The 22,315-nt window shown below is 38.4% G+C and overlaps 5 protein-coding genes across 8 annotated transcripts; 2 read left to right on the top strand and 3 right to left on the bottom strand.

Annotated features, from left to right (window-relative positions):
- The first annotated feature begins 6,190 nt into the window (after positions 1-6,190).
- Positions 6,191-10,538, top strand: LOC125604766 (pumilio homolog 5-like). 2 transcript variants are annotated; one of them, XM_048774970.1, is made up of 11 exons: positions 6,191-6,403; positions 6,877-7,481; positions 7,561-8,019; positions 8,128-8,819; positions 8,907-9,048; positions 9,130-9,237; positions 9,328-9,540; positions 9,620-9,730; positions 9,804-9,998; positions 10,075-10,246; positions 10,324-10,538. In XM_048774970.1, the coding sequence occupies exons 2-11, from the start codon at positions 6,882-6,884 to the stop codon at positions 10,356-10,358; spliced, it is 2,727 nt and encodes a 908-aa protein (XP_048630927.1). In that variant the 5' UTR covers positions 6,191-6,403; positions 6,877-6,881; the 3' UTR covers positions 10,359-10,538. The 2 variants fall into 2 exon arrangements, with proteins under 2 accessions (XP_048630927.1, XP_048630926.1); XM_048774969.1 differs by having other exon boundaries at positions 7,561-8,819.
- Positions 10,539-10,674: 136 nt separating this feature from the next.
- On the bottom strand, positions 10,675-12,441 carry LOC106428870 (probable mitochondrial adenine nucleotide transporter BTL1). Its single transcript, XM_013869617.3, has 5 exons — positions 12,077-12,441; positions 11,894-11,988; positions 11,478-11,811; positions 11,168-11,405; positions 10,675-11,100 (listed from the first exon to the last, which is right to left on the bottom strand). The coding sequence occupies exons 1-5, from the start codon at positions 12,197-12,199 to the stop codon at positions 10,844-10,846; spliced, it is 1,047 nt and encodes a 348-aa protein (XP_013725071.1). The 5' UTR covers positions 12,200-12,441; the 3' UTR covers positions 10,675-10,843.
- Positions 12,442-12,584: 143 nt separating this feature from the next.
- LOC106428871 (50S ribosomal protein L18) lies at positions 12,585-13,810 on the top strand. Its single transcript, XM_013869618.3, has 2 exons — positions 12,585-12,832; positions 13,289-13,810. The coding sequence occupies exons 1-2, from the start codon at positions 12,668-12,670 to the stop codon at positions 13,685-13,687; spliced, it is 564 nt and encodes a 187-aa protein (XP_013725072.1). The 5' UTR covers positions 12,585-12,667; the 3' UTR covers positions 13,688-13,810.
- Positions 13,774-16,937, bottom strand: LOC106428869 (vacuolar-processing enzyme delta-isozyme). Of its 2 annotated transcripts, XM_022719564.1 has the most exons (9): positions 16,620-16,937; positions 16,356-16,520; positions 16,126-16,282; positions 15,947-16,032; positions 15,591-15,793; positions 15,214-15,478; positions 14,918-15,124; positions 14,702-14,830; positions 13,774-14,142 (listed from the first exon to the last, which is right to left on the bottom strand). In XM_022719564.1, the coding sequence occupies exons 1-9, from the start codon at positions 16,797-16,799 to the stop codon at positions 13,822-13,824; spliced, it is 1,713 nt and encodes a 570-aa protein (XP_022575285.1). In that variant the 5' UTR covers positions 16,800-16,937; the 3' UTR covers positions 13,774-13,821. The 2 variants fall into 2 exon arrangements, with proteins under 2 accessions (XP_022575285.1, XP_013725070.1); XM_013869616.2 differs by lacking the exon at positions 13,774-14,142 and having other exon boundaries at positions 14,561-14,830.
- Positions 16,938-17,986: 1,049 nt separating this feature from the next.
- LOC106428868 (U-box domain-containing protein 35) lies at positions 17,987-22,250 on the bottom strand. Of its 2 annotated transcripts, XM_022719563.2 has the most exons (14): positions 21,970-22,250; positions 21,864-21,904; positions 21,554-21,646; positions 21,213-21,473; positions 21,025-21,101; positions 20,830-20,951; positions 20,528-20,733; positions 20,398-20,449; positions 19,941-20,325; positions 19,755-19,856; positions 19,295-19,681; positions 18,473-19,231; positions 18,315-18,387; positions 17,987-18,214 (listed from the first exon to the last, which is right to left on the bottom strand). In XM_022719563.2, exons 3-14 carry the CDS (start codon positions 21,591-21,593, stop codon positions 18,195-18,197), a joined length of 2,484 nt encoding a protein of 827 aa, XP_022575284.2. In that variant the 5' UTR covers positions 21,594-21,646; positions 21,864-21,904; positions 21,970-22,250; the 3' UTR covers positions 17,987-18,194. The 2 variants fall into 2 exon arrangements, with proteins under 2 accessions (XP_022575284.2, XP_022575282.2); XM_022719561.2 differs by having other exon boundaries at positions 21,554-21,904.
- Between the last annotated feature and the right edge of the window lie 65 nt (positions 22,251-22,315).

Below are 22,315 nucleotides of genomic sequence, written 5' to 3'. Positions count from 1 at the left end.
GTATTATTTTATGTAATTTATAAATATATAAAAAAAATGATCGCATTATTAGTCTTTCATAGTTTCAACAATTAGTTACCATAAATAATTATTTCTAATATTATGTAGACTATTTGGAAAGTGGTAGTTGAATTATCCTTTCCTTTTAGATATAATTATAATAAATAAAATTAAAAATCATTGGTCAATCAAATTATAACAATTTGAAGAGTTCATTTATGATCAACACATAATAAAAAAATCACTTATGTGACTTCTCAATCAATATATAGTAGAATTTATATTTTTATAAATAATTTATAACATTATATAAATAATTTTAAAATTCTGATAAATTTATTCTGTAAACAACGATAAATAATTTAAAAATCATATTAATAAACATGTTTGGATTTTGTAATATTTTAAATAGTTATTATATAATTATATTTGAATGCAATTCATCAAGTAGAATATAAAACTATTATAATTATCTTATATAAAAATTTGTTCATTATATTTTATAGTTAATAAATATTAAAAGTAATAAAATATAACATTATTAATCTTTCTATAATTTCGAGATTTAGTTGCCATAAATTGTTATTTGTAATATTCTTTAGATTATATGGCAAGTGATGTTAAATGTTTTTAGAGTTATCTTAAATTTTTAGATCTAATTTAAATAAATAAAAATTAAAAATAATCGACCAATCAAATTATAACAATTTTTTTGAAATTTCACATATGAGCGACACGTCATCAGAAATCACTAAACTTTTAATGTATAGGGGGATTGCACAAGGGCCAAACAATTTTGAGCCGGGCATGTAGTCTTGCTGGAAATAAGATGAAATGAGCAGTTTTGGAGCTAGGTACACAAATATTGAGCTATGAATGCTTGAATAGCTGGCATCTCAAAGTTGGTTTTGTGGGTGTTTTCACCATCCATGGACAGCTATCAATTATTATTATTCAAACGTGAATTTTAAAAAAACTCTAAAATGATTGAATCTGACATTTCATAAAATATTATGAACTTCACTATTATTTTTGTTGAAAACCTGCTGACGGCTAGGACCTAGGAATATATTTCCTAGTGTAAATATCTGGCTTTATTGTAGTGTGGGAGTAAGAGTTAACAAGCGACGTCAAGTTTCCTTCAGAATCGTGGTTGCTCTTTTGTGTTCGTAATTTCCTTTTGCTTTATTGATTATGATATTTCGTGACTTGTGTCTTTTCTTTTCATTTAGATAAAGTCGGCTTTCAATAACAAAACAAATGCTTGCTTCATTGTGTTCGTATACGAGATTACTTTCGGCAGAAGGCCATGCTCCAGACAGAGCAGAGGATTCATTGGTTTGTGGAAGTAGGTTGTGGCCTTACGCAGATATGAGGAGGGTAGGAAAAATACCAAAACTGTTGCCACACCGACTTTTCCCATCAGCAAGGTGAGTCTTATGTGATAGTGGTAACTCTCATTTTGTTGGTCTAACTAGCACATAATATATAACTAACTTGTCACGCCAAGCCACTAGTTTTTCATTCTGATCAACACAAAACAAAAGTCGTGTGAAGATTAAAAATAAGTTCTATGAACGTACTGAATGAGATATGCAATACCCACCGAAAAGCTTCTCAAATCGGACCAATTTTGTATCAACACACAAAGAAACTCATGCGAGTGGTTTATTCTTTACTCACGTTCTCGTCGTCTATCATATAAGACCATCACCTTCCTCAGACCTCAGCCTCATCGACATCATCATCATCATCTTGGTTTGGGACCCCCTCGTTTTGAATCTCCTCGTTTTGAACCAAAGCGACTTCAGCAATGTTCTCCTGTTGCACAGCTGCACCGTCAATTTCCGCAGCTACACCATCAGCAATAACCTGCATGTTAACGTTCTCCATCATAAGAGTATTACAGAGTTCCATGAACTAGATTTTTAAGTTCCTTATTCTTTGTTTTGTGTATGTCACAGATAAGAAAGACGTAAAACTATACAAACGCACTGCAAAGAATTCTACAAGACTGGTTTTAGAATTTACCGCATGTTCCATGATCATATCTTCACCGTTCACAACAGCAATGTTATCCTGTTGCAAGCAAAATTTTCTAACCATAAGTCAAGTATCGAAGAGTGCAAAGACCTAGATTTCTAATTTATATGTCACAGATCATAGGAGAAACGTAACATTATAAAGAAGTTTACAAGACTGTGAGTAATTAATTACCTCATGTTCCATGATCATATCTTCACCGTTCACAACAGCAATGTTCTCCTGTTGCACATGAGCTGCACCAACGTTTTGCTGAAAACGTTCTAACCATAAGTCAAGTATCGAAGAGTGCAAAGACCTAGATTTCTAATTTATATGTCACAGATCATAGGAGAAACGTAACATTATAAAGAAGTTTACAAGACTGTGAGTAATTAATTACCTCATGTTCCATGATCATATCTTCACCGTTCACAACAGCAATGTTCTCCTGTTGCACATGAGCTGCACCAACGTTTTGCTGAAACGTTCTAACCATAAGTCAAGTATCGAAGAGTGCAAAGACCTAGATTTCTAATTTATATGTCACAGATCATAGGAGAAACGTAACATTATAAAGAAGTTTACAAGACTGTGAGTAATTAATTACCTCATGTTCCATGATCATATCTTCACCGTTCACAACAGCAATGTTCTCCTGTTGCACATGAGCTGCACCAACGTTTTGCTGAAAACGTTCTAACCATAAGTCAAGTATCGAAGAGTGCAAAGACCTAGATTTCTAATTTATATGTCACAGATCATAGGAGAAACGTAACATTATAAAGAAGTTTACAAGACTGTGAGTAATTACCTCATGTTCCATGATCATATCTTCACCGTTCACACCAGGCTCATCATCTTCACTCAAAGTATCCTCGATCAACTGGATAAGCGCCTGCATTTCAGCATCTTCATCTTCTTCTTCTTGAACCGCCTCGTTTTCGTCGTGTTGGAGCATCGCCTCGTTTTCGTCGAATTGGAGCATCGCCTCGAAATTTTGCTGGACGTTTGCGTTCTGAACCAGATTATGTGGCATGTTCCCGTTCTGAACCAGATTATCCTGAACGTTCGCGTTCTGAACCAGATTATGATGTGCGTTCCCGTTAGCGTCGACGTTATGCAGCTCCGGAAAGGCGCCATCTCCGCCGCCATTGCCGTTTCCATTGGGATGAAGACGATAGGTTCTTGGCTGAGTTCTTGATGTTATTGTTCTCTATTTATGTACGTTAGTGATAAGGGAAAGTGGAAACTCGCAACTCGAGATTTTAAACGAGCAAAACTTGTATTCCAAGAATTACCATGCAGTTCTTTGTCAAACAAAAAAAAAAGAAATACGAGAAAGTTTTCTTCTTCTTTTTTTCTTTAGTGGCACCAGGCCTAAAAAGGCGAGGCCCCAACAAAAGTAAACACAAAGGGGCCAACAGAAGCCCAATACAATCACATGGTGATCACACCCTCTTTACAAGATTCACAATGGAATTTTCATTGCTACTCTGGCTTATGTGCATGATAATCATCACAACCAGTGAATCCTACATTGCAGATTCAATTGAATGATTTCTTCAAGATCACAAAGATCTTGGTAATCTCCAATACTTTTTTGGTCACAAATTGCTCGATCCTCCAAAGGTATTTCAGTCTGTCAACAAAAGTATGTCTTGGAGCTCATACATGATTCCTTGGTTGTAAACCATCCTCTATATCTATGGAACCTAATCACTCATTGCACAAGGATAATACTCCTCTCTTGACAGATGCAGAAGGTTACAAACGATTCATTGACAAGCTTTAATATCTCTTTTCAACTTGTCCTGACATCAATATGTTGTCACTAAACTTTGCCAATTTTGTTAGGCTCCCAGAGAGGTACATTGTCAGGCTGCTCAGATATCACAGTGGAAGTATTGGAGCAGGTCTTTTCTTTTCATCTGATTTAGATTGGATAGTAGATCCATATATTAGACTATCTGTTTCAAGCTTATTTTATCTTTATTGGTGACTCTATTATCTCATGGAAAATAAAGAAACATGACACTTTTCATTGACCTCAACTGAGGCTGGATATAGAGCTATGTGTTTTGCGACAAAGGAACTTATCTAGCTTACCAGTATTCTGAAGGATCTCCATATACTTTCACCTTTTCCAATTTTCTTATACTACGCGACAGGCTGCATTTCACATTGCAAAGACCCATGCCTTCCACGAGAAAACGAAGAATCTAGACCTTGATTGTCATATGGTACACGAGTTATCACATCATGCTTCTTAAAGACACTACATGTTCGAAGTGAGCATCAACTTACAGATGGTCTTACTAAGCCAATGTACCCAATTCAGTTCATAAATATATCTCACATTTCCAAAATGGGACGTCTTAACCTTTTACGGTATTGGTCGAGTAAAGTTTACTTAATTATTTATTTTGGGTTTCCCGGTTCACTCGTAAAGCTTGTATGCGTCTGGTTTCTTTTTGTTTTATGTTTTGTGTTCATTGAAAGAGTGAAATTCAATAGTGCGTCCTGCGTATTGAATCAGCTCGTCTTCATGAGCCCTAAATTTAAATCTCCACTATAAGCTGATGTTGATTTAATCTCATAAACGCCATACATAGAAGTGGATTTTCTTTATATTTATCTGTTTACGTTAGACAGATTACAATCTCTTTATCTCGGACCACACAGCATGAAGATTCTCAGTAGAATCAAGGACAGCTCCACTTCCTACCTGATTCTGCCACTCGTCCCGTTTCTCAGCCAAACCGTCATCTTCAAGCATTCGAACAAAGTCAGACATCATAGGCCGTTGCATTGGTGTGCAGAGAAGAGCCACTTGTATGAGCTGTTCTACTTTTGCTTCTGTGTAATTTACGTGCATGTCAGGATCCACAAGCATCTCCAGTTTCTTCTCCTTCAAAAGCCATTTCATTTCACATGAGAAAGAAGATCAAATGAGAGATTAAGCTTTTGAGAGTTTATTAATGGGCCTCTAACAGATAATCAATACCGAATCTAGAAGGCATAACGTCATCGTCATTAGCCAGCTTTGCAAGATCAAAAGCTCTCTAATCTGTGATCAGTTCCAAAAGCATGATCCCGTAGCCTGAGTAGATTTCTGTGAACAGCCATTGCTTATCATCTCCACTTCTGTTTGAAACTGGTGATCACCACCTGGTGTGCGCTCTTCTTCTTCAAGCCGTTTGACTGCCACAAGTGCTCCATCAGCAAGACGGCCTTTGTAGACTTTACCGAACCCACCTCGTCCCAAGATGTTTTTTTATTGCAAAAGCTATCAGTTGCTACTTGAAGTTCCCGTAGAGAGAACCGCTTAAGCTGCCCCAATTTGAATTCTACAACCCCTTTGCAACTGGTTCAGTCATCTATCGAAAAGGTATGATTGTCTTAGAAACAATATATATATATATATATGCTTCGTTTGGTGTCCAATAAGATTCGAGTCTCTCTTTTGCAGAAGAGGGTGAAAGCGAAAGAGCTATCCAAGAAGACAAAAGGGCTGAGAAAGAAGTCTTGGCCTCAGACATGGGAAGGTGTCCAGCTCTTGTTTGCTGGGACCAATTTATCATGTGTTGTCGTTTGGATGTGAGCACATATGAAAGAATCCAATGTTGTCTTGTTGATGGGAGGCTAGATCTTATGATGGTGATGGACAAATCTTATTCTTCTTCCATCACTTTCTTTGTTTTTGGACAAAGTCTTGATGTGTCATTAAAGAACTTTTCTTTTCCTTACCATCATGCTTCATATTTAAACCAAATCCTAAGAACTATAAATGAGAACATTATAAATCTGAATACTTCTTCTGTTTTTAAAGATTATTACTCGTATAATTCTTGTAAAAATTCTAGTTAGTGGCAAAAAGAAAAGAAGAAAAATAAACAAAAGTGTGTATTGTGTGTATTTTGGTGGTAGCGAGCAAACAGGCAACAGAGACAGAGCCACGTGAACGTATCTCTTTCAATTACAAGTCTCAACACGTGTCGAACCTAGTCATCACTTTTAGAACAAATTGACGAAAAAGGGCTTGCGGTACCACCATTATCAAAACCATACAGGGGGTGTTCCAGTCATTACCTAGTTAAGAGGACGTCTTCGTGTGCGAATCCGTCGTGATTCTTAATTAAGTTTTGGTTAATGTTTTGTTAAAATACGTAAAAATTAAAGATTAACATCCCAATAATTGCCTTTAGAAATTAAAGAAAAAAAACATTAACTCTTGACTTGGTGACTCGACGAAAGCCTTGGAGACAAACTTTTCAAAGGGGTTAGTTTTAATCTCTCTGGGTCTCATCTCATCGCTGCAACAATTTCATATCAAGAAAAAAAAACACTTTCATGGAGGCTTAAACATCACCACCATCAGGTAACTCTTTAACTCTTAGCTTCAGCCTAAGTTTTTGTGTTCTTTCACAAGTTATGCAAGGAGCTAGTTTTAAATGAATAAAGAAGGATAAAGTGAAGTTTCTGTTTATTAGAATTTTGATCCTCGGTTATATATGGGACTTTTACTCTTTGTAACGAGGTTGATGAACGAGTCCAGTACTTTTAAAAAGATGATCCTTGTAAGTTCTTGCTGATGGTTGTTTGGGTTGACTAAACTTTTTTAGCTTGTGAAATGGTAGAATCGTGTCTGAAATTTTTCGATCCTTGATTGTCGATTACACATAGACTCAAAAATAAACGTTGATCATTGAAAGTTTGGGATCAAGTTCTCAGCTTTTTGATTCTCTTATGGACTAAGGTTTTAGCTTTACCCTTTTTGGGTTAGGTAGTATTATTATTATGTAATCAATCACCTTGTCTGAAAATTTTGAATTTGTTTTGGTTGATGTATAGAAAGTATGACGACGCAGAGCGCTATGAGGATGGTGGAAGGTGATCATGTAAAAAGTTGGCAGGCTTCCTCTAGGGATCCCACTGGGATATTTGGTTCACATGATATGGCTGTTGAAGATTTAAGGTTCCTTATGGAAAGAAATAGATTGGATAGTAGTGGAAGTGATCATACAGGTAAGATCCCTAGTAGGAGTGGGAGCGCGCCGCCTAGCATGGAAGGCTCATTTGCAGCTCTTAGGAATCTCTTGAAACATCAGGAAGGTAGTTTTAGTAGGTCTATTGAGAATTATGGCTCTGAAGAAGAGATACGTAGCGATCCTGGCTATGTAGCTTACTATCTGTCCAACATCAACTTGAACCCGAGGCTCCCTCCTCCGTTGATCTCACGTGAGAATCAGCACTTGCTGCGTCATTTGGGTGGTGAGGGTAATAACCTGAGTCCAACAGCGTCTTGGGATGATATGGGGGTAAGATCTTCCTTGCTTGCTTCTAGAACTGCGCTTTCTACACATAGAGAGGAGCCTGAGGACGAGGCTTCTTCTGGTGAACAGCTGACTTTTGCTTCTTTGCCTGGTCGTCGTAAGAGCTTTGCTGATATCATTCAGGTACTGCTTGATTCTATCACTTAATTTAATTTTACATTAAAGAAGATTCTCTCTTTTAACGCTTTCTTTTGTGTTCAAGCGGCCTCATTCGGCAGGGAACCATCCAACAGCAGAAGACATACATGCCATTTCTTCTGGTATAGCTTCAGAAAGGACAAGAAGAGTACCAGAGTCTGATATAAGTGTGGTGAATCTTCTGAGGGAGACAGATTCTCTCTCCATGGAGGCTATTGCTAGTGAAGATCCTTTTACCTCTGAGTTGAGCTCACAAAGTTCAACCAACACTCAGAATGAGAGATCAAATGCGAGGGTAGGGAGCCGCGAGGACAACAATCTATCTGCTTTTGGTGCTTCTGGTCCATCCTCTGCTGCTTCTAGAATGAGGGGGAACCAAGAAGAGCCAAGGAGAATGCCTGTGCAATATACGCCTTCATCGTATCAGGTTCAAGCTACTTCGCCACAACAAATGACCTATCCGAGGATGGGTGGTGGTACACACGACATGATGCAGAACCTGCCTAGGATTGCAACTGGAGAGGTACATTCGAGTTTCCAATCTCCTCACGGTTTGACATCGCCTCCTATGTATACATCAACAGCTGCATATATGACATCTCTGAGCCCGTTTTACAATCATAACTTTCAGTCCTCGGGTATGTACCTCCCTCAGTATGGTTATAGCGGTTACCCTCCTGCCTCTGGTGTTGTCCCTCAGTATATGAGTGGATACCCATCTCATGAAGCCACTGTTCCTATGCCGTATGATATCTCATCGCCTTCTTCGGGCTACAACAACTCCTTCTCTCGTGGATCCTTTTCACCTACTGCACAGAACACTCCTCTAGTGGATCCTTTTCAGCTGCAATATTATCAACAGGCTCAAGCAGAGGCATATGCTCCTTCGTTTGATTCCTTTGGGAAGCAAGACCAACAAGCTACTGGCTTTATGGCTAATCAAGAACCTCACAGCAACCCTTTGAGTCCAAGTTTTGGGTTGCAAAGTCCACGGCACATGGGAAACTACTTTGCAGTGCCACCGGGTGTGAGAGTCATGCAACAGTATCCAGGATCACCTCTTGCTAGTCCAGTGATGCCATCCTCACCGGTTGGTGGGATGATGAGCCAGTTTGGAAGACGAAGTGACACAAGGTATCATCATCAACAAGGACCTAGTAGAAACACAGGGATCTACCCTGGTGGATGGCAAGGGAACAGAGGAGGAGCTAGCAGCAGCAGCGTCGATGATTTTAAAAGACATTCTTTTCTTGATGAACTCAAGTCTCCAAATGCTCGTAAAATGGAGCTGTCTGATATCACAGGGCGTGTTATTGAGTTCAGGTATTGTTTATATTCTGATATCTATCGTTTTCTTTAATTCTGAGTGAAAGCATCAAAAGATAATATCATTTTTTTTCTTGACTTCAGCGTTGATCAGCATGGCAGCCGGTTTATCCAACAGAAACTGGAGCACTGTTCTGATGAGGAGAAGGCATCTGTTTTCAGTGAGGTTCTTCCACAAGCTTCGAAATTGATGACTGATGTCTTTGGAAATTATGTTATCCAAAAGGTGAGCCACTTTTCCTTTTATATTGGAAAGTTTCTTTTTCTCCATTATAAGCTTGTTGATAGATAGTGATGTGTGGATCAGTTCATAGAACATGGAACTCCAGCGCAGAGGGAAGAACTTGTGAAGCAACTTGCTGGTCAGATGGTTTCTCTAAGCTTGCAGATGTATGGATGTCGTGTGATACAAAAGGTAAATAAATAATATTAGTTTCCGCATATCAATGTCAGTGTCTGAAGTAAGTTTATATGTACTTAGTTCGTACGTTATGATATTTTATAGGCCCTTGAAGTGATAGATGTTGACCAAAAGACAGAACTGACTCGTGAGCTAGATGGGAATGTGCTGAAGTGTGTTAGAGACCAAAACGGAAATCATGTTATTCAAAAGTGTATAGAGAGTATGCCTGCCTCTAGGATTGGATTCATAATTTCAGCTTTCCGTGGTCAAGTTGCCACTCTTTCTACTCATCCTTATGGATGCCGAGTCATCCAGGTAACTGGATAAGAGTGAGGCTTTCTTGTGTGGTTGTGACATGAAATATTCACTCTGTCTCCTTCTGTTTTTCCTATAGAGAATCTTGGAGCATTGCTCAGATGATGAGGAGACTCGTTGTATAATCGATGAAATCTTGGAGTCTGCTTTTGCTCTTGCTCATGATCAGTATGGGAACTATGTCACTCAGGTATGGTTAACTCAGATCAGTGTCTCCCTTGTATCTCATTTTGTTCTTAGTCTTGGGGCTTGTGTCTTTATAGCATGTCCTGGAGAGAGGGAAGCCTGACGAAAGGAGACAGATCATTGAGAAGTTGACAGGGAACGTTGTTCAGATGAGTCAGCACAAATACGCGTCTAACGTTGTGGAGAAGTGTCTAGAGCATGCTGATAGTACCGAGAGAGAGTTGCTGATTGAAGAGATAATGGGAAAATCAGAGGAAGACAATCACTTGCTGGTAAGAACACAACGGTAAACAAAAACTCTCTGGAACCACTTTGGACTTTATTTAACATTCTATTTTTCTTCCGCAGGCGATGATGAAAGATCAGTATGCAAATTATGTGGTCCAGAAAGTATTGGAGATCAGTAAAGATGAGCAAAGGGAGATCCTGGTGCAGAGAATGAAAATCCATCTCGAGAGTTTGAGGAAGTACACATATGGGAAACACATAGTAGCCCGATTCGAACAACTGTTTGGTGAAGGTATTTACTTTCTTTACACCAAAACCTTATAGCAAGTTTGTGGTAGTTCTGAACTGTTTGATGTGTCAATGTTGCAGAGAGTGAAGCTTCGGAAGGAGGAGCAGAAGGTTAGACAAGAGGTTTGATTTGGGTTGCAGATAAAGGACAATGTTGGAGTTGTTAGAAGAATAAATATATATTTGAAAATGCTTATGTATATATGTGCTTGTAACTATGAATGGAAGTGTGTGATGGTTTGTGTATATGATGTGTGGACATAATTTGTGGTTATTGATTTGCTCCTTTCTTCTGACTGAGAACAACATAGAGAGAGCAGATGATAGTTTAGCCTAAACAAAAAAAAAAGAACTCATAATTTGTGGTTATTGATTTGCTCTTTTCTTCTGACTGAGAAAGAACAACATAGAGGATAGTTTAGCCTTGACAAAGAAAAAGAACTCAGCTTCTTACTTCTCATGGGAATCAAAACACTCCCAAAGTGCCAAAAAAACATCTCATGTGGCAAAGCCAAGCCACCTCATTCATAACTTAAGAAATGTGATGAAGCGGCTTAGCTTCAGGTAACAACAATGGTATTCTAAAGTTTCAATTTCGTCATTATATGAGTGGCTTGGTGTTGGAGGCGAGCAAAATATCTTTCCAGGCTTCGTAGAAGACCCAAGTGATGCCAGAAGACGGCATGACTTTCAAACAACTTGCTCCCCAACCTCTGTAGAGTCCCATCACTCCTCTTTCCTTCACTACTTCTGCTATTGCCGCAGCCATGTTCGGTGGACATTCCCCCTTCAGAGCTCCCACCATCAACCGCTTCCTCGCCACCTCCAATGGGAAGCTAATGGTGCTAGCCGTTAGACCTGACACAACATTCACAATCCAATGAGTCAAGAGAAACCAAAAGAAACTTTTATTTTATTCATTTACCAGCTAGAGCTCCGAGAAGAAGCATCTCTGGACGGCTTAAAGCCTTCTTGTTCTTGGATTTGCAGTAAGTGGTTTTCATAGTGTCATACATGAAGTAATAACATGTGCTGTAAGGAAGCATCCCGACCAGTGTTGGCCCCAAGCCAGCGTAGAATCCACGGATTCCATCGTCTCTTAATATCCTTGGAACTGCAAGTCTCAAGCTTGGATAAATCTCAGGGCTCACAGTCAATCTATCCTGGTAAAAGATCATAGAAACTTAGTCTTTTATCGACACAAACAACAACACCAACAATGGATTTGATCGAACCTTGAGGACTTCGAGAGGATGGCAGACAAGTGTGCTAGCAACACCTGCAGCTGCACCAGCAACAGCAACGGGAGAGAGCCAAGATATGGACGGACTGAAACTAAAGTCACCAATCTCAATCTTCGCCTGCTCAATCTTCTTGAGCTTCTCTTGCGCTGATGTCATTACACGCTTTACACACTCAAAAGTGCTCAACTCAATGGCTTGAGTTGGGATGATACGGATCATGTTGATCTCGTTGCCAGCCCAAAGACCAACCCATCCTTGCTTCTGTATGATTTCCACAAAGCTTCCTGGAATGGTTCTCGATCCAACACCAACAATCATCCTTGTCCTGCCAGGTTCCACAGAGCAACAAAGCAGTTAAGACAAAAGTTCATTGAGGAGATAACAAGGTGTGGAGTAAGTATGCAGACCTTATAGTCTCAAGTGGAGCAAGAACAGCTTTAGTCATAGCTCCAGCTAAAGCCCCACTCAGAAACTCACGAGCTTCCCTAGACTTGAAGAAATCCTGAATCAAACAACAGACATACATTAGAACACAACACAGATTGTCAAAACACATAGAAGCTAAGCAGAGGAAACAAAAAGGAACTGACTTTAACAGGAATGGTGAAGTCAGGAAACTGAGGCTGGAGAGAAAGAGGAGACTCAGATGGAGCAGAGGAAACAGAGTCCTTCACCATAGCAACGAACCCTTCTTTCGGTACAGCCATTGTCATTATCTCTCTCTCTATCTGACTCCTGTTTATTCTGTCTCAAAGATTTTTTTATATCAGAGAAGACAGAACAGGAGATTCAAAAAAGGGCTAAAAGATAGAATATGCAGTTAAAACATAACTATAAAAAGAAGAGATCTTTTTCAGATTGAGAAGAGATCTAAAAGAGTTTGGTTTGAGGATGAGACAGAGATAGACTCTGTGAACATGCTGCTGCAAGTGAAGGGGTGTTTAGATTTTATGGGAAAGATTTAACCTTTTTAGGGTTTATGTGGTGGGGTGCTCATTTCTCCACAAATATCTTTTGTTTTGTTTGTAAGCTGTAACCGGTTAAATCCGGTTTATCAGCCGGTCTGGTCCAACCTTTTAGAATGCAGTTTGTAAAAATTGTTAATCGAGACGGTGAAATGAGGAGCCGCCGAGTCTTATCCGATCAATTACTTTCTCACTCGCAATCAAAGCTCGACGAAGATGTCTTGCTTAGTCTCATCAACTTGCTCGCTCGTCCCATTCGACACGAGTCTCACTCGTTCAACTCGCTCCAGCAAACTCGGCTCTTCACTTTCATGGCAATCTTCATTTCCCAAATTCTCCATCGATATCGGCTCTGTTATCTCCTCTCCCATTGTCAAGAAGGTAAAACCTTCTCATGCGTTTCTCTGTACAGAGTCAATAGCTATGGTTTTGTAATTGCTCTAGCTTGTTTAGTTTTGTGATGTTCTTGATTTTGGAGTTTAGTGGTTGTGTTCTGTTTCTGTAATTTCTGAGTTTGAAGTCAGAATCTAGGGCTCTTGTGGATTCTCTCTTCAAAGTTCATTTATTTATCTGTAGGGTATGTAAAAATTCATTCAAAGTTTCATAATTGATCTAGCTTTGTGATGTTCTTGATTTTGTAGCTTAGTGTGTGTTTTTGAGCTTGTTTTGTAATTTCTGGGTTTGAAGTCAGAATCTAGGGTTCTTTTTGATTCTCTTCAAAGTTCATTACTTTATCTATAGGCTATGTAAAATTTCATTCAAAGTTTCTTTCTTTATCTATTTAAGGTGGTTCGTACAAATTTTTTCTTACAAGGTTTGTTTTGATGGGTTGTTTAGGACTCTTTTATTCAAGCTGCCTGGACTAGGAGATCACGTGGCGAAGCAGCGAAAAGACCCAACAAGAAGTCATGGAAGCAAAGAACTGACATGTACATGAGACCTTTCCTGCTCAACGTCTTCTTCTCCAGGAAGTTCATTCACGCCAAAGTTATGCATAGACCAACAAGCAAAGTCATCTCAGTGGCCACCACTAACGCAAGAGATATAAGGACGAACATACCTTCTCTTGTGGATGACGAAGCGTGCAGACTCATCGGCAAGCTCATAGCTGAGCGTTCAATGGAAGCAGACGTCTACGCTGTGTCCTATGAGCCAAGAAAGGGAGAGAGGATTGAAGGGAAGCTAGGGATTGTTATCGATACCATTAAAGAACATGGCATTATTTTTGTTCCTTGATTTGGCATTTTCATTACCAAAGAATGGTCTGTGTTCTGTTTTGCATAATGGTTCAAGAACACATAGTTGTTACAAAGACAGTGGAGTATTAAAAGATGATTATATAATTATTATATTATTGTATGTACAACACTTTATTTCTTCTTGTCACAAGACATGTATCTAATCAAAATCTCTTCAAAAACACTTTCCTCACAAGGGATATGAATCCCTCCTTCATGTTCATAACCAAACTCGTCAGCTACTTCATCCATCAAAACTTTAAATTCAGGATACTGAAGATACTTGGTCGGTATTACAAACCTCTGCATCTCATCCCCCACGTAGACCGCAAGATGCCCTCTCGGTACACCGTTTTGGTCTCTGGCTCGTCTCCTACCATCAGATAATTCCCCTGAGAGAAGACTGGCCTTTATGTTCGTTTCAGACCTTCTGTTTCTTCTCTTCTCCTGGTTCTTGAGACGTACGATGAAATCTAGCGATATCATTTTTGTTGTATGATTCAAAAGATAGCAAAACCAAACGGAAAATTGTGTCTTGAGAAAAAAGTTCAAAAAAGGATTTATTTAATCAAAGTCTAATGACTTTTCATATGATAGATCATAGAACTGTAAAGATCTTCTTGAAGTTGTTATCTTCATAGAAAAAAATAAATAAAGAACAAGCTAGGTTATAGAAGCCCTAGTTGTTCTTGTTTCTTTATTTTGTTTGTTTTTATGATCTGTCTACCTTTTATGTCTTTTGGTTTCTTGGACAATAAGCTATGTAAGAAGACTATTATTGGCAACACCAACAAAAGCATACTCGTCCGTACCATACAGTTGGTACGAGGTTATTGTTTGGTGAATCCAGTTCACAAATCTAGACCAAAACTTTCGCGTTACCAACTAAAATATTTATTTAAGTAAAAATAGGCATCATCAACCATCTCCACAGTTCATATATCTTAATGCAATAACTTTCATATTTTTAAGTCTATCACATTATATATGCACATCATTTCATTTAATGTGCACAAGCGTGTTCAATAGCTGAAACAGTTTGCTTCACATCCACTCCCATATTGCAGATATTGGCAAGCGCTCCTGTATACTTCAAACCGTAGTCCATCGTTGCTCCACAGTGATTCTTGAAGCTATTAACCTGCGATTTTCATTCGATAATGTACTAGTTTAATAGTTGTTGCGTAGAACACAAGTTAACAAGATTTGAGATGTGGTTGGTTGTTACCAGAGTCTTAAAGCAATCCCAGTCGTCTACAAGAGGTTGTCCTTTTGTTCTTGTGGAAATTAAGAGATCTAAGACATTGGTTTGCTTAAGTGAAAGTTTAAGAATCTCCACAATGTTCTGATCGATTTGTCTCCTATGATTCATTTCTTCAAACAGCTTCTTCTGAAGCTCTTGTCTTTCAGGTGACTCCATTGGAGATCTTTGAATCTGAGAGATAGATAGTGAAACATCAAAAACATATATATATATATATACCTCTTTTGTTTATTATTCAATCTTGAAAGATGAGACTTCACCTTGCTCTTGAGATATAACAAAGGGATATCGCGAGTATTGACCGAGCTTGAAGTAGAGATTGGTGAAGCAGTGAATCCAGCAAAAGTGAAGTTTTCGTTATCAGGATTGGTTCCAATGTAGGAGACAAGATAGTCTTTAAGAAGCGCCTTTGATCCGAAACGGCTTACATGAGAACTCGTCCCTGGTTCAGCATCAGGACCTGTTCTTCTCTTTACAATTTGGTATTGTTTCTTCAATGTCTCTTTACTCATGTCATGAAGATCACTGTCCCCCAAGTAACACAAAACAGAGAAACATTTGAAAAAAAAAAAGTCTTGAAGAACAATCAAATCATTTGATATTACATACAGATTTGATTCTTTTTGGGTTGAAGTACCTGTCCTCAAGCCAAGAGACGCTAAATGTATCGCCGAGACAAACACCATCATATTCAGGAGGAGGAGGAGGATTTTCACCACCACAGTAGATTCCAAAACTGCTCTCTGTCGCATTAGAAGCAGTTACTGCAAGTATGTTTAGATTGGTCTTTAAAATCCCTTCAAACATACTTCCAGACTCACATGCTTCAACATAAATCACCTAAACATCACACACACACACACACAGAAAACAACTCAAAGATTCAAGAACAGAACACTACATTTTTTTTTTTTTTTTTTTTTTTGTCACTAGAACAGAACACTACATAAAAGATGCTAGAGAGATGCAATGAATGAGTTGAGTTATTAGTACCATCTTCTTGTATCTTTTAAGCTTATGCATCTTCTCCAAGACTTTAATGAAATCTTTTGCATGGATATCTTCACCATCAGGCATCGCTGAGAATAATAAATATTGACCAAGAAATTGCCGATTAGTATAATCATGAGAAACATCTAAATGCTAGATGTAGATTGGTGGTAAAATAATACATAGTAAACCAGGAGCTCCATGGTCAGCATAGTAGATGAATATACTATCATTAGGACCACTTTTCACAACTTTGCCACTTCCTCCTGTGATGCCACTTTCGTTTCCAAGTATCACATTATAAAAGTTCTTCACATTAACAGCCTCTTTAGTGTAGTCCTATATCAACCAACAAAATCTAAATATGTTGATTCATTTATAAAGTGCCCAAAAGTGATGAGAAAATAATAACCTTAGGAACGCCTTCATAAACATCTCCACCATCAGGTCTATTGATGATAACTCCAGGCCTGGGATTCTCAGGGTTAAACGCGATATCATCATACATAAACACAATAATGTTTTCATCTTTTAGACCCCCTTTTCGCAGAACTTGATATGCATGGCATATGTCAGCCTGTAAAGCAAAACAACAGTATATTTAGTTCATAGAATCTCTTCAGGACCACCTTTTCTTCGTATGGTTAAAACTTTTGATGTAAAATAAATCAAAAACCTGATGCCTGTAGTTATAATAATAACTTGATCCAGCAATTAGAACAGCCCATCTTGTGCCTTTTGCACCATCTTCGCTAGATCCAGTGTCATGAAGGACTTGGGGTTTGCGAGAATCAGCTGAGTAAAAAAGCAGAACATAGAGAAACACAAGAACAAGTAAATGACCAAGAGAAGACATTGTCAGAAAATTACTCTAAAGAACTGTTGTTTTGCTCTCTCTGTGTAAAATGTTATTGAATCTGATGATTGTGAGGAAAATACATTAGTATATAGCATGTTTATATAACAAAAGTAATTTACGTATTAGAGTTTTGAGTGTGTGGATGCAAAAAGTAACGCATGACGTTGTCACACCTAAGCGCACTGCATGATATATTAACTAACTGCCTTGAAATGTTAATTGGTTTTGTTTGTTAGCTTCTGAGTTTTTTCCTTTATTTATTATCATCTTTAGATGTCTTTTGACCACCAGCCTTTGATGTATCTATGCATGCATATTAATCAGTGATTAATATGAAGAGAAAACTAATTAATAATTATATATAACGTTCTCTTTTCCTTAATTGTTAGATATAAAGTAAAATAGCAGTTAATAGATTTTTTTTGTTAATGAATTTGATAATACTATTACTCACATTTAGAGTTATATAATTAGGCTTGTCACAAATATCTAATTTAACTAAAAGTATTAGTATTACTTTTCATAAATAATTAGACAATTCATTGAAACTAGTGAGCTGTTTAGACTTTAGACTATAAATACTCATCAATTTGCTCCATTCAGAAGTTAATTAGAATCACCAAATTATCAATTAGTAATTGTGCGGTCTAAATCTCGTCTTATTACATATCAAAAACAGAATTTACGTCTAGTGGAGGAATTAGCACCAACTTAATCAGTGTTTTCTTCTTAAAGAATATAAACAAGGTTGTATACACAAATATATTCATTAATAAGATTAGCTTAAGCAAAACTAAAGACACCAGAAATGGCTTCACTCCATCTTTCCTTCACCAAACAAGAATACCAATCCTCTTCAGTTTCGTCTGAAACAAAACAAAGTAAAAGTAGCATAGATTAGAAACTGTGAGATTTTAATTAGCAACAAACATGATAATGTTTTAGAAAAATGCTGAGTAATAATGCACCTAAGTTCTTCTCAATGTCTGATAAAGTACTTGAATGTGTATTAGAGCCATCTGAGGTTACGCTCATTTCATCCTGCATCAGAAGCATTTTTCATTTAACAATTGCGGATAAAACCAAACTGTTGAAACTGCTAAAAGCCTTTTTTGTAAGATTAAACTCATCGATATTTGCTCCATTCAGAAGTTAATTAGAATCACCAAATTATCAATTAGTAATTGTGCGGTCTAAATCTCATCTTATTACATATCAAAAACAGAATTTACGTCTAGTGGAGGAATTAGCACCAACTTAATCATTGTTTTCTTCTTTACAAATAAAAACAAGGATGTATACACAATATTATTATTCATTAATAAGGTTAGCTTAAGCAAACTAAAGACACCAGAAATGGCTTCACTCCATCTTTCCTAACAGACAAGAAAGCTAATCCTCTTCAGTTTCGTCTGAAACAAAACAAAGTAAAAGTAGCATAGATGAGAAACTGTTAGATTTGATGAGCAACACACATGATAATGTTTTAGAAAATGTTAAGTAATAATGCACCTAAGTTCTTCTCAAAGTCTGATAGAGTACTTGAATGTGTATTCGATCCATCTGAGGTTACACTCATTTCATCCTGCACCAGAAGCATTTTACATTTTTACAATTGAGGATAAAACCAAACTGTTGAAACTGCTAAAAGCATTTTTTGTAATACTCACAACTGTTGGCAAGGAGATTAAGCTATGCCTTGGTGATGGTCCTCTGCTATAATTGAACATAATCCACTCCATATTCGCATCAGCAAGAGCTCTCAACCTGTTAAGCTCAGGCAACACCTCTTTCCCAAGGTCTGGTCTGTCTTTCCTTCTCAGTTGTGCACACTTAAGCGCAACCTTTGCCAATGACAAAGCTTCTTCAACCGGCCAGTTAAGCACCGCTGGATCCAACATATCCTTGAACGTGCCTTTCTCTATCGCTTGCTCAACGGTGTAAGACAAACCCGTAGGTTTCTTCGCCGTGAGCAGCTCTAAAAGCAAGATACCGAAAGAGTAGACATCTGACTTCACACCAAGCATTCCGGTTTGTTGGTACTCCGGGTCAATGTAACAGAACGTCCCCGCGGTCGACGTGACGTGGCACTGCGTGACGTTTTCCGCAACCGCAGGGACTAGTCTGGCTAATCCGACATCACCTATTTTGCTTACGTAGTTCTGGTCGATCAAGATGTTCCCTGGCTTCAGATCACGGTGCACTATAGGCTCAGGTTTCGTCTGGTGAAGGAAGAGCAGACCGGTAGCAACTTCGGCTGCGATTCTGAACCTCAGCTCCCATGAGAGCGGTGGCGTGTTTCCGTTTCTGTAGAGCCTATCAGCTAAACTCCCTTTACCCATATACTCATAAACAAGCACACCATACTCTGGACATGCTCCAATGAGTAGCACCATATGCGGATGTCTTATGCAGCTAAGAACCTCCACCTGTAACAATGCTCAATCGTTAATCAAAGTCTGATATAATCTGACTCTTAGGTTTAAACTTACCTCTCTTTGAAACTGAGATCTTCCTTGAGCTGCATCTGGTCTCAAAACCTTAATAGCAACAGGAGTATGATCAAGGTGACCCTTGTAAACAGGACCGTATCCACCTTCTCCTATCTTATTAGCCTTGTCGAATGAGTTTGTAGCTTCTTCAATCTCGCCAATGACATACCTCCGGTACCTTAAGTTGGAATCAGAGAAAGCATCTCCAGATTCTATGGCTCTTCTCTGTGTTTCCAGATCTGCTATCTTGTTTGCTGTTTCAGAAGCATCCATGGCAGCTTTGTTTGCTCTCTCTTTTTCAGCTATCAGCTTTGTTGATTTCTCTGATAACTGTCCTTCTTGCCCCCATCCTTCCTCTTCCATTTTCTGACGTTGGAGCTCCTTTGCCTTTTAAAACCAAAAGTTAAAATCTCTTTCAGTTAAGTCAACACTGCACAAGGTGTCATTTAGTATAGCTTACCTCTTGCTTTGCTGCTAGTGCTTCTCTGCAAGCTGATCCATACAAGTCAATTGTGTGTTTCAGTTCCAGTTTCAGTCTCCGCATCTCAGCTTCCACGTCTTCCTGTACATTTCAAGGAAACATATATAATACTAACCATTCTCAAAACAATACTTTGCTGTCTATAACCAATCAAACTTGTCTTACCAAGTTTTGCGGTGAACAAGAGCAAGAAGACCGGCCACTATCTTGTGAAATGAATGAGAAGTCATGTTGGATATTGATCCCTAGACGCATAGAGCCAACGCTTTGTCCAGACCCCGTAGACATTCTCGGAGTTAAACCAGAGTCAGGGAACTCGTAAATGAAGGAAGGGCTTCCTGTAGTGCTAGTACTCGGCCTGCCTGAGCTCACAAAAGATATGTCAGACCTTCCGTTAGTGCTTGTACTCGGCCTTTCTGAGCTTGTGATACTTCGCCGGCCTGAGCTAGTGATACTTGGCCTGCCTGATGAAACAAATGATATGTCGTTGTCGGAGTCTGACAAATCATAGAATGAGTTTGCGTTGTTTGATGTCCTTGCCAAAGGAGACCTGTTGAAAAGAATGCTTAGTTTAATCCTCTCAAAGGCAGATTAAAGAGAAAAGATTGTCATGAAACATTACTTTCCAAAGTCTTCAATAGAGCTAGAAACCGAAGATCTCGCCGGAGTCCTATCTGTTTGTAGCAAAAGCAAAAGAACAACTTCAAGATTCATGTGGCTTAAGTCTCAAAAGAAGTAGTTAACAAAGTTACCTCTAAAGCTCATGGTGTTCCTGAACTTTTCGTAGTTAGTGAGAGCGGAATGATTCTCAATCTGAGCGATAAGGGGAGACTGATAAGGAGCATCTCGCCTGGCGTGGCGTACAGATGATATCTTCCCTTTGGAGATGACATAAACTGTACAGAAATCAGGTGCTGCTTTGGCTACATTGCTCGGCGTATCAGACATCTTGAATTTTCTTTTTAAGCATAGAAAACAAACATAAGAAGAAGAAGAAGAAGAAAAAGTGATGATTCTTTATCGATTAAAGGAAGATATTCATATCTATAAATACCTCATGAACCCATGCCTGGACGGTGCACCAAGAACCAGATTCTCAATCACACCAGAGGAAACATATTCCGCAAGGGACTTGACTATGCTGTCGTCCTCAAGCGTGACGTCAAGGCATTGTATCTAGCAACACAGAGAGATATAAAATTAAGACCAATCAAAGCAAGGACAAGATATCTTATATCGCTGTTTGTACCTCTTTTCGACTGCAGTAGCAATGAAACGTGACGAAAAGGTTCTCGGCTTGCTTATGTTTCTCTGCAGTAACCTCAACTACAAACCCATTTGCACCAAAACAACATCAGTTTCTACAAGAATCTTGAAAACTTAGACAACAACAATAACAAGATATGGGTTTGGTAATAAGAGGAGCGTTCCAGACACCTGAATCAGATGAGGATCGATGGATAACATGGAGGAGGATGATGGTATCGCCTTTGGAGACGAGACGATCAGCAGCCCATTTGAGAGCATGTTGGCTTCCTTTATCTTTATCCACTGCTACAGCGACTAGTCCTGAATCCACATTCTTCTTCTTCTTCTTCACCTTTACCTTTTGAGACTTCATCGAATACAAACTCTTCCAAGAACCTTTGCCTCTGTCTTCTTCTTGGAGGGTTTCATTCTCAAAAGACCTAAAGAAACCTGCGGTGTTTCCTAAATTAGGGTTTTTGAGAATTGTCTATATTAGGAAACTGAGATTCAGTGGTTGACTGAAGAACAACATTGGATCATTTCCACCGCTCGTTCTCTCTGTCTCGTCATCTTTGTGTCTCCGTGTCTCTCTCCGACAGCTTCGGGTCGTCGCGGATTCTCCGCTATAGTAATTAAATTTCAAATCCAGAATAGCATTAAACTTGTAATACTTTTTACAATTCTCAAGAAAAGTTTGGAACTTTATCATCCTCAGACAATGAATCCCGAACCCTATTTGATGTTATTACGCATGGATTCATGTATTAAACTATATATAGTATTGGAAAAGAAAAATCTTGGGATAACCAGATGGAAAGAAATGAGTAAACTTTATGAAACCTTCACGGTTTAGCTCAAAGGTTGGTCCATAGAATGATTAGCTGAAACAGAACATTTTTCACGTCAAAACCCGTATAACTACAAAAGAACTGAATCGTATACGTACCGTAAAGATGACTTGCCAAGCTACGGTTAGTAGCCCTGTACTCGACGATCAAAACCTTCTCTTCTCTACGGTAATAATAAACCGCAAGAGGCAACAGATTCGTGATGGCTCAAGCCTCCTTAACCGTATGACAGGTTTGTTTACATTTACCAAAAGATATAAGACTTTGAATAAATGTGAAACATACGTATTTATCAAACTAAACAAAAATGCAGAGTCATGTGAAGAAGATCACTGCTTCAAATATGAACATGTCAATCATGTCTAGAACTTAGAGAGATCTTAGGCTAAACCATTTTCCATTCTTTTGTTTTCGTTAAACAATTCTTCCTTGGTATATGATTAC

Source organism: Brassica napus, unplaced genomic scaffold (assembly GCF_020379485.1).
Source record: "Brassica napus cultivar Da-Ae unplaced genomic scaffold, Da-Ae ScsIHWf_61;HRSCAF=101, whole genome shotgun sequence".
Lineage (NCBI taxonomy): Eukaryota > Viridiplantae > Streptophyta > Magnoliopsida > Brassicales > Brassicaceae > Brassica > Brassica napus.
The sequence above is the reverse complement of the archived record's forward strand: the minus strand, read 5'-3'. Positions and strand labels throughout refer to the sequence as shown.